The sequence below is a fragment of the Geospiza fortis genome, unplaced genomic scaffold, assembly GCF_000277835.1.
Source record: "Geospiza fortis unplaced genomic scaffold, GeoFor_1.0 scaffold41, whole genome shotgun sequence".
Taxonomy (NCBI): Eukaryota; Metazoa; Chordata; class Aves; order Passeriformes; family Thraupidae; genus Geospiza; species Geospiza fortis.
Window position 1 is genome coordinate 12,253,852 of NW_005054299.1, and position 12,065 is coordinate 12,265,916.

Consider the following 12,065-nt stretch of genomic DNA (forward strand, 5'->3'; position numbering starts at 1 on the left):
AAGTAGTAAAAACAACAAAACAACCTGAATTAAAAAGTGAATGTAAGTAGCTATTTGTTTCAAATCTATTTCAGGCCAGTTATTTAATGCTTAACTTAATTTTAAAAATCTCCAGTGCAGTAAAGTAACAGTTTTAAAATTACAAATTATAAGTTAATAATTATAAATTTAAAATTATCTGTATCATTTGCTAAAGCATACCTGTAAGGAAGCTGTCTGATCTGAACAAATCAGATCAAGAAGCTGACTGCTGAGGTAAAATCAATTCAATTCTTCAACCTGACAGGAGCCAGGTCTTTAAAGTTAATGATCTCAACTATTCTTTGTGACATTCTCCATACTGTCAAAATTAAAGCAAACTCTAGGCTCCCCAAATCCTCTTCCAGTAGAGTGTAGGTGAGAAATGCAAGACATACAACCCTGATTTCTTTACCCTTGAAATTAAAGGGGATGTGCTTTGTTTAAAGTTATGATATGTCACAGACATCTTTTGTGAAAATCCTTTTAATTAGGATTTTTCCTTCTGAGAAGCTGAGGCCTCAGAACCAAAATGTAAACAATGGTTATCTGCTGCTGTGGAATGCAACAGGTGGATCTGTGATTGGTCTCGTGTGGATGTTTTGATTCAGTGACCAGTCATGGCAGAGCTGGCTCTCTCTCTCGGTCAGAACCAGCTGCTTTTGTTATCATTCTTTCCTATTCTATTCTTAGCTTAGGTAGCCTTCTGGAAACTTTTCCTTCTTTTTCTTTTTAGTATAGTTATAATGTAATATATATATATATATATATATATAATAAAATAATAAATCAAGCCTTCTGAACATGGAGTCAACGTTCTCGTCTCTCACCTCACCCGAAAACCCCAGTGAACATCATCACAATGATATGCAATTTTTCCAGCAGTCTGTGGTTATAAAACAAGGAGTTCAGAACTCTAGGGAGAGCAATGTTAAGTAAGGGTAATAGATGTATATTCTTTCATAGTATATACCTACCGTCAGAGCTCACTTAATTGACCATAGAGATCTTGAGAGTTCGGAAAACTAAACATGGCATGAAACCACTAAAAAATAATCAAGGTAAAGCTGTTTCATTTTAATCAAAATATACATAAAGGACATAATATTCACTCTTCAGTTTCAACAAACTGAAGACAAATTCTTTGTCATAATTCCCTAAGACTTTGGTAAAAAGAGGTGATAATATCTGAATTTTAAAAGACAATGACTTTTAAATTGCATAGTTTTGTATTTGGCAACAATTTCACCAACCAGCCCATAGAGAAAATGCAGTGAGAAGATGTTGAGGGCAGCAGTATATGTTTTTTTCAGGACAGGAGAGTCTCATTTACAAAAGCACAGGTCATTTGTCAGCTCATGGCCCAAGAGAATGCCGCTGCATGGACTGCTCTCCCAGATCTTTGCTTTGCCTTCCCAACCCTCCCACCTTTCCAAGAGTCTCTCTCCTGGCTCTTCTCCACAAAGCTTGAAGTGCTTGAGGCACTAAATGCTTGCCTGTACTTCCAGACCTCAGTTCTCATTAAGTGCTACGAATGCTACTGAGGTTAGACTAAGTATCTCTCAGACTCATATCATATTTTTTTTCCATTAGTGTCACTGAAAAAATTAGGTTAGAAGGGATTTCTGGAGGTCATGCAGTCCAGCCTCCTGCGCAGTGCAGAGTAAAACATCAAAGAAATTGGATCAGGTTGCTCAGGGCCTGGTGCATTTTCAAAAATTTTCAAAGACTAAGACTTCACAGCCTCTGTGGCTACCTGTTCCAGTGCCAACTAGAGGGGAAAAATCTCTTCCCTTAATCAGCCAGCTATACTGTTCCTAACACAGTTAATCCACACAGTGTTTATTCCTATCATCTGGTACCTTTAGTTTGACATTCAAAATAATTTCCTTATTGGCTGACAATTCAATGTGAACTCCTCTCAAGAGATCATCCTGCCCTACTGACCCAAGTACATTTTCCTCCAAGTTGTTCTTTTTCATGGGACTCAGAATTTGGAACTTAAAACAGATGAAAAATTTGAAACAAAAGCAGCAAAAAGAGATAAAGAAATGTGAAAGCTGAGAAATGGACTTACACAAACCCAGAAAGTCTTAAAGGGGTTATTTAGTGAAGTATAAAAAAGTTTCAAGGGCTTATCTGAACTGCACAAAGGATAAAAGAAGACGAATTTGGGTGATTTGAGAGGATAAATAAAGTTAGTGGGAATAACAGTTTAAGCACTTGGAGGACATTTTTTGTTAGGATGCTGAACTTGAACTGACCTCAGAGTGGGGAGAACTGTGAGGTACACAGAGGTGTGTATGTGTCAGCACTTGCTGGGAGGTTACACAGGCCAGGAGGCCCTTCTTCCCCAGCCACAGAGAGATTCTGATTACTGTGTTTTACTTCTATTTTACTGGGTTGGGGTTTTTTCCTCCCCACCACGGAAAAAATGGTTGATTCTTATAAACTATGAACCTCTGAATAACCAAAATCTACCTGAATTATTGCACATTTCTGCCACTCACACCAGCATATACCAAATCCCTCTTTCTGCATGACACAGTGTCCTGGTTTCCACTGGAATTTTCTTCATAGTAGCTGGTACAGTGCTGTGCTTTGAATTTGGGATGAGAATAATGTTGATAACACACTGATGTTTTAGATGTTGCTAAGCAGTGTTTACACAGAGTAAAGGGCTTTTCAGTTTCTCATCTCACCCCACCAGTGAGAAGGGCTGGAGGGCACAATAAGCTGGGAGGGGACACAGCCAGGACAGCTGACCCCCACTGTCCAAAGGGGTGTTCCATACCTTATGGTGTCATGATCAGCATATAAACCAGGGGGAAACCGGTCAGGGGAAACTGGTCAGGGGCTGCGGCTCAGGAACTGGATGGCAAAACTTGGTTATTTCTCTCTCCTTTTTGCTATTTTCCTTTTTTTATGATTTATTATTATTTTAATTATTAAACAGTTCTTAAACCCAGGAGTTTCCTTTCTTGGAGATCATGTTCTGCCTTACATGGTCTTAAGAGAATTGATCTCAGTTAGTAGGGGTTTTGGGACTATAATGTTATAAAATGGGAAACATTAATAACCATGTAAGTTATCATGTTTATCTATTTATCTTATTCCACAACATTAATTTTATTTCTTAAAGCCAACAGTCCTTTCAAGAATGACTACAACAGACGGGTAAGAAAAAGGAGTTAATCCTAAATAAAAATTACTGGCATGTCTGTTAAGTATTTGTAATTTATCTATACAGCATGTGAAAGAGGGCTTTCACAGCCACGATACATTTTTAATCCCTTTGGCCACCTCAGCTATCTAGCTTCCTCACCTGATGATCAATGCAAAGAAAAGGTACACCTAGGAGGCACTAAGTGTGAAAGTTAATTTCAAAGTAATACTGTGAAAAGTTTCCATTCATCTTACTTTAGTGTACTTTAACACAGCAGCAAAAGTATTCCTGTCCTAATATCATAAGATGATAGAAAAATAATCTATTTATTTTATCCTGCCTGTACTGAATAGACAGGGACAGGAGTCACTGTTTTCATATGCTGTCATGCTGCTGCATATCTTTTCATTTCTGAATGCTGTGTTTTTTCCACGACTTGGAAGAAAATTCTCTTCAAAAGTAAACAGCATGAGTGATTAATGTATGAACTATGAAGATGCTTGCAAAACTTCTGTTTAGTTCAAAGCAAATACGGACTAAAATTCAAGGCATTTTTTTCACTGCAGTTTAGTAAAGCAATGATTTAGACGTCTAGCACAGAAATGTGCTAGACTGTGACAGATAAAAATCAAGAAAGACTTTTTTACAAAAAAAAAATATTACCAATTATTGTGTGCTAACAAGCTCTTATAAACCTTCCCAGGAACAGCTGAAGTTTTCAAACTCAGAGGCAAGGATCATCACAGCTATAGCTGACTTTTAACAAACTTTTTGATGTATTGACCCCAAATCCATCTCTTTGGATTCTCCAACTAACTCAATTAATCTAAAATCATGGGATGTCTTCAGTGTAAAAGAAAGTTCAGGTGAACCATATCCACTATTTTTAATGAACAAGGAGGGCCTTGTAAAGCTGAGAAAGGCAATAGTGGAAATAAATCACAAAATTAGAGCAAGTCCTTAATTTTGTTTACTGCTATGACTATTATGATCCTTACCACTAGGAAGATTTTAATCTACAATAATCATAACACTTAGAGAAGGCTCCTAGGTAACCAGGAGGAGAGGAAACCAATCTGTCCATCCAGATAGATATGGGAGCACGGAACAGACAATCCAGCATGTCACAGAAGTAGGCAATAAGCTGAGGCAGTAAAAAGCCATCACCATCCATCAATAGATCACAGTTTGGTGTCATCCCCCAGCCTCCATCAGCTCCTGCCACATCAGTGCCAGTCCCAGGCACTTCATCCTGTTTGTAATTGCTGATGAGCAGCAATAAGGCCTCCATGCCTCAGCTCCCGTCCGTTCCACTTCAGCACCCACCTATTAGGTTGTAACTTTTATTTACAGCCTTGCTTGATGTGCTGCTCTATTAGTGCAGCTGGAAACTGAGCAGAGGGAGGGGGAAGAGCATCCCTAATGGGCACTATTATTGCTAGGGCTGGGTGATTTACTATGCTGCTCAAAGGCTGTTCTATCATCACTTTCCTGTTGGTGAGAGAGCTCCAAGAAGGCTGGATTTCAACACAATGCCCTCCAGAAGTCAAACACTAAAGAACACCTTAATAGTCCCTTGAAACACCAATGAAAAACAGACCTCAAAGTTGGTTTAGTGCTATAAAGCCCTCTTCAGCAATCTTTTGTGTATTTTTTGCTCAGGAGCTTAACACTTTGGAGCAATTAAAAAAGAAAATCTAATTAGTGGTGTATGAGGTCCTTTTGTCCTTACTCAACACATAAAGATTGATTAAAGAAATGATCATATCAATATAATGATCTCATGGTTTTAGCTCAGGTTCAAAATCTGTGTACTTCTATTTTCATAAACTGACCTTCCTACAACTCCTCAAAGGCTGTCCTCTCAATTGTGGAGGTTCAACCTCAATGTATTTGGATTCCTGGCACCGTAACAAGTAAGCACATATCTTAGTACAAGAACATCAATACATTCAAAACTTCAAAAAGGACCACAGCCCTGTTTAAGCACTTTACTCAAGGAGTGAAATAATTATTTCCATCTTCTAGACTCAAATTTTAAACTAGAAAACACACAGAGAAGAGACATAGTCTCATCTTGTACAATATAAACACCATCACACCAATCTACAACAGATATTCGCATCAAATGTGAGCTATCTACACATATAACTATACAAAATATTACAGATGCACATCTCTGATGAACTGCTACTGAGAAATAAAGTACTCAAAACCTCACCAACTTTATGAATATAATGTATGAATTGATTGTATCATTACCACATTTTATCTGCCTGTTTCTACCACCTTCTCTGCTGCACAATTAAAAGTTAAGTGAGCATACTCAGAGAGTTCCATCAATTTTTTCCAGTTTCCTTTAAGCTGCATAAAAATGTTATAAAATCTGGCTGTTTAGAGTTGTGTAGTAAATCATCATTAAAGTTGTACAGAAGAAAAACAAGCGTAATATGCTACTTGCTACTGCAATTTCCCAACATGGGCACCTGATACAAATGGGATGTGGATGCCTGTACTAGAGGAAGCCTCCCAGTACCTGCCATCAATCATCACATTACCCAACCATTAGGAAACAAATCAAAATGCATAATAAGCTATACACTGGGCCACACAGCCCCATCTTTCTGCCTACAAAATCTTCAGACTGCCAGTGCTCAGAAGCCTTTGAGGCATCATCCAAACTAATGATTGCAAGGCTTTATTCATTTTTTTCATTATAATCCCTGTCCTGTGGGTACACTGGAATAGAAATACTTTTACCACAGCGATAATTCTGGTGAACAGAAGGAAAATCTCCACTATTTGGTGTCATAATACTACTTTTTATCAGAACAGCTCTTACAGCATGCAGGTTGACAAGTACATTAGGTAAAATCTCTTTTTTCTCTATGAGAACTTCTCCTTTACCTTGGCAGATTTATTGTTTTGATCTTTCTTCAATTGTTACATTCATGCTGATAAAATATGAAAGGTTTATCTCCTTCCTTAATATTCTGATGGAAACTTACATATAAAATAAGTAGGTCAATTTTCTAATTTTCTGTCTCAAATGCTGATCTAGGGAACTTTGGGGAAAAACTATGCTTGAAGGGTGAACAGAACTACACAGATAAAATCCAATGCAACATTTTTTCCTCAAAGCCCTTCCAAGCATAAGAAACATAGGATACTTAAAGAAAATAGGCTTATAAACAATGTGTAGTGTTGACAAATACTACTTGCATCATTTAAGTAGCTTCTTGGGAAGGTGAAGTGATTCTAGTGTGAAAGAATGTGCTGGTTTTGGCTGGGATAGAGTTAATTTTCTTCACAGTAGATAATGGGGCTGTGTTTTGGTCTTGTGGTTAAACCCTGACAAATGTTCACCTACACAGTATGCTGCTCATGCCTGAAGATGTCACAGCATTTCTGGGTAATATTTTGTAGCCAATGTTTTCTTGTCAATTCCCATGACAACATGGTAATCTATTTTAAAGATGAAAGTTTGCTGAAAATTCAAGATCTGGAGAAGAAGAATAACTCCTGGTACCAGGTTTATTTGTGTAAGGGACTATAAAGATAATATGTAGATTACTGAGCAAATAATGTAAGAACCACAGGGGAAATTGAGGTAATTCAAAAACAGTAGATTTAGCTGACTGAAGATTAAAGTTGTAGTATCAAATTAAGGCTATCTCCTCCTTTTCTTGCAAAACACACTAAATGAAAAACATAAAAGCATGTACAGACCAAACAAGAGCACAAACTAAAAATAAAAGAACTACTGAGTGAAGTTAGCCAAGTCATTTTTCAGTATGTCTTGTGCTTTCATCCGCTTTTCTCCAAGGAGCTTTTACTGGTGCCATTTCACACTCCAAATAATGAACTTACATTTCTTTTTGCTAAGCACGCACACACAAAAATTTCCAACAGTACTCTCAGTTTACTGCATCTGTAGCACCACAGCAAGCTTTTCAATTACTCTGCCATGAAAACCAGCTAAACATTAAAACAGCTAACATATAAAGAAAATACAATTTAGAAATACCGTGAGCAAAGCAGATTCGTTTTCAAGGGATAGAGTGGCAAACATTCCATCTTGTTTAGATACACATCCATGGCTACTCAGGAAAGAAAATCGAGTCTCCCTGTTTTGAAGAACTATCTTCCAGTTCCAAACTCAGTTCTTCGGCAAAAAACACTCACTGTCATAGATTATCATGTGCTACTTGAGAAGTCTGCCTCTGCAGCAAGAGCAAACTAATGAAGCTTCTCTGTAAACCTTCCTTCACTGCAGAACAAGCCAACTTGTATCACCACACATCTGCTGCAAGCTAACAACACTCACCTATGGAACAACTACAGCTCAGCTCAAACAGTAACTAGAAAGACATTTTCAAAGAATGACTTCAGAGGAAACTTCCCTTGAATTCATTAAAGAGCAAGGGCCCTTACTCAAACTGGAATACCCTTCCTTTCTGCACATAAATGCAAATATAGGCAAAAATTATTTTGGAAACACCGACTGCGAGAACATTACCACCACCTACACACCTGCTGCTCCCCAGGAGATTATGGCTTCCAAGAGTGGTCCTGGTGGAAAGAATCGTGTGAGTTCTCCTTAATCCACACAAAACCAAAGCCTGCAGAAGGCTCGAGCCAGCGCAGGTAACTTGGCTGCCTGACTGAATGAGTGCAGGTGTGGTTCTTCAGGACAGATCTGATTCAGAAGCAGTGACTTCAGCCTGGCAATGACCTAACAAGTCACTCCTAATACCAGCTCTGTGAGACATTATCCATCTACATCCTGCATATAGAAATAAAGGCATCAAAAGGACCCAAAGCAGGTAAAATTTAGTCTCAAAGCAAAGATCAGCTGTCTATACTGCATCTTCAATCAGGGAAAGTCAATGTACTCAGAACAGTTTTCTACTCAATACTTTGCATTTCAAGGGCAGGATTTCCAGAACACTGGCACAATCATTAGACTTGAACTGATTACTCCTGTACGTCTTGTTTTTACAAAGACTAACTGAAAACAGAATGTATTTATAGAATTATGTTTAACAGGATTCTCAGATGAACTATCTGGCATACTAATCCTTTTATATGTACATTTCTGTCAGCAAAGTAACAATATTTATTTTCATTTGGCATTTGCCAGGTATGGTTATTACCCTTTTCTTTTAAACTATAACTGCTAAATATAATGCAAAACCTAATTTCTTTATCCCACAAAACACATACCTGAGTCACAAGATCTTTTGGTTGGTGTGGTTAACGAGGCATGAGCTGTACCTGTGCATGGCCCACCTGGAAACAGAGAAGATTGTATGTCTCAAAACACCACCTATATTTAACATTTACAACCACATCAAGATTATACTTAAGAACATAAAAAACACGGAGGAGCACTTGTCTTTGGAGAGCACATATGGAAGTAGTTCTACTCAGTACTTTTTTCCCAGTTGAATGTGAATGTCTGGTGGTAAAAAAAAAAGATGAAAAGTTGGGACAAAGTTACACTTTTAAAATATACTTTATAAATATTTCAAGAGGCATTTTTAGGAAAATATACACCGTAACTGCAATGCTAGAAATGTATTTAAGTGACCCACAAGTGACACAAGGGACAAAGTGATCACTTCTCTGATATCAAATCTTGCTACTGACTCCAGTGAGATAACAACTTTGCCTCTGATCTTGTTCTCATTATGTGTTCTAAGTGTGGCACAAGCATATGCTAACAAGCTCTCTTCCATGTTTAAGGTTCTTCAGCTCTGGACTCTTGCCCACTCATCTGGTATCTGCTTGGTAGCAAATTGCTTTCTGCCTTTTTCTTAACATGCATCATCTTTGAGGAGTTCTCCAGAGATCTTGTTAAAATAGCAACCAATTGAGTGTACACAATGACTTGCAGGAAAAATAAATAAATAAAAATAAACTCCATGCAGAGAAGCCAAGACAAATTGACAGTAGCACTGCCAATGTTAATACACATCATAGCTTTGAAAATTGAATATTATAAATGGGAAGATGGTAGAGAGCCTGAAATTGAGTTAGACCTACTAGAGTTTGGCTATCAAAATACCAATAATCAAGTTTGCACTAAATGGCTGGTGATATAGTAATACTTGCTGGCAATACAACAGAGGTTAGTATAACAGGATAACCTTTAACATTAAGTCTTCATGCACTGAAAAATACTAAAAATACTTCTTCCCTTTTTTTCCTCCCCCAGTCTTTGCACATCTGGAAAGCAGCAGTGTGACTGTGGAAATGCTTTTACCTTTTCAAGTATTTTCAAGGCTGGCTTGTTAGTAAAGTGTTTCTTTCTGCTGCTCTCTATGATGCTCCCCCTTGAAGCTTTCCTTTATTTCTCTTTTTCACGAAGTTTCAGGTCTCAGGAATTTTGTCTACCTTGAAATACTCATAGCATTGTAACTCTTAAAAAAAATAAATCTGCAGTTGAGGGGGAAAAACATGAGTAACTTTCTTCGTTGCATTTGATTTCAATGAAGTCCACTTGGGAACAGAGTTTTACACTCAATTTTCTAGAGAAGAACCAATAAACTTGATGAGTTTATTGTTCTCCCAACAAGTTCCTCCAGCAACACACACCATTTCACACCTGTGCGACGGGCAATCTTTCAATGGGTGGTTACAATGGCTAAGAAGCCAATTCTTGGCCTGCAGGCCAACACTGAGGGCACTCATCAGGGCCTGTCAGTGGTTAAGGGAACCTGCAGGATATGGGAAACTATTGAACCTGACATAAGAAATTGCTGCTTGTGACAGGCAACAGGATAGCTGGCAGATGTTACAGACAGTGATGCAAGGCACTGCTGGATTCTCCAGGCTGGCAAGGAGGGAGCTGGTGAGAAATGGCTGAACTGCACAGGTAAGGGGAGGAGAGTGGTGGGGACTCTATGCAGGGTCAAGTCACATATGAGAAGAGACAAGCTTGCTTTTGCAGTGAGGAGGACTGGGAGTCCTGGGGTGGGTCCTTTCCTAGGCAAAAATAAAGCATCCTGGGTGGATGGATGGATCAAGCATCCTGGTATCACCAAAGTGGTATTGGCTTCAAGCCTGACAGGATTGGCAAGCAACAACCTCTTCTCAACAACCAGAAATGGTCAAGTAAGCAGAAATAATTTTTACACCATAATATTTTCAATTTTTTTATATTCTGGCCTAGAAAAAGTTAACTTGATCTATGTTAGTACTACTGTTGCAAAAGGCTCAAAAGATGCTTAGTGTAGGGGTTGGTGCATTTGGGGAAGAAAATCAATACTGAAACAGAATCCTTACCAAGTTTTCTAGTGAAACCTTCTGCATATTCAAAAAACCCACAGAGCAGGTCTGTTAAGTCAGTCTCTACTTTCAGACACCAAGTATTTGATTTCAATATAAAATGTGTGTAAGCAATAAATTCAACAGGGTACAGAATTTCAATGAACTGACTTTAGATGCAGCTGCCTCTTAAAATGCAGCAGCTCTTCTGTAGATAATTTTAGTTACATTCTCCCAGTTTTCACTGAATAGACAGTGAGAGGCATCATCACTGTGGACTAACAAATAAGACTAATCCTTTCAATTATTGCAAAGTAAATATTTACAGTAGCTGATACTTTCAGCATCCAGCCAAATGTAAGAACTTTATTTCTCACTCTCTAAAATACAATAAGTTGGTATGCATTCTGCACTTGCCTTTGTCAGAGTTTTCCTGCTATTTATTCTTCCCTCATTAGGTATGGCTTCCATACAGCTTTGATTTGTATAGCACAGCACCAGAGTTTCAACAAAGAGTATCCTGGGATTTGCATGAATGTACACTAGTGCCCAATAACCAGTGAAGGCAGCACGTACTTTGCTGCATTTCCTTCTGCTACTCCTTTTGTTCCACCATTAAAAATGTAATGCATAATTCAGTGCTGTGGGCTTGGCTGTGCAGCTCTATGTGGAAGTCACTACATGGAATCTTTTGGTACACATAACTGCGCTAATTCCAGCATCGTTGTACTGTTTGAAACAGGACAGTATATTTCTCACAGCTTTGATAAAAATTCTGTGTGTGAAAAAGAAAAGGGAAGTCATAACAATAGGACACCAGTCTATCTTGACTATTCACAAAGGTAGGCTTATAACTTTGCATGATTCAAGATATATCTGCATTTTCATTGTTAAAAAAGTAAATTTTTCAAGGTTATTTAACTGTGCTATATAAAACACTTCAGTGCACAGTGAAAGGCCACACATGTCTAGCTTCTAACATAACCCACAAGGCTGTAGAGCTCTTTTTGCTCAACACAAACAAGACATTAAAATGGGAGAAAAGAAGTATCTTTCAACTCTGTATCCAATTAACAGATAACACAACAGCTACTGCTCGTATTTTTTCCAGTGTATGGTTTCTGACATTTGCAACTCCTCTTTCAAACAAAAGCAGTGACTGCCTAGGGATAATGTAATCTCAAGAGAAGATTATTATAAATGAAAAAAATACTAAAAACTACTCAATAAATTAGAAGAATTGTGAGAATTTTGAGAATCCTCAAGTTTGCAAATTCAAACATAGAATTAACAAAGGAAAAAACAAGAAAACTTAAACCTTATCATATATTAATACAACAGATCTTGTTAATGTAGTACACTATGTTTTTGGCTTCTGATATCCACAGCTTTCCATAACTTACTGTTAGCTGTACTCAAAATATATTGATTAGAAAAACAGATTCAAACCTAATTTCTCTAATTATCCAAAGTAGTAAAATTTTATATATTGCTTCTATTTCTATTGATACATTAATATTACTATTATTGACTATTCTAGACTAAATTCTAAACTCTGTATGTTTAAATTGTCTTTTAGAATGCCCTTCTGCATTGTCCATCTCCCTTC

General features: G+C 37.6%; 1 protein-coding gene across 2 annotated transcripts in view; it reads right to left on the reverse strand.

Annotated features, from left to right (window-relative positions):
- Positions 1-12,065, reverse strand: part of ZFAND3 (zinc finger AN1-type containing 3) — a 102,146-nt gene that overhangs the window by 29,023 nt on the left and 61,058 nt on the right. The window contains exon 4 of one of the 2 annotated variants that reach the window (XM_031060599.1): positions 8,411-8,476. The exons of the other annotated variant lie outside the window; for it this stretch is intronic. Coding sequence (XP_030916459.1) covers positions 8,411-8,476 — 66 coding nt within the window. The remainder of the gene's footprint in view (positions 1-8,410; positions 8,477-12,065) is intronic. 2 annotated transcript variants of the gene reach the window in all.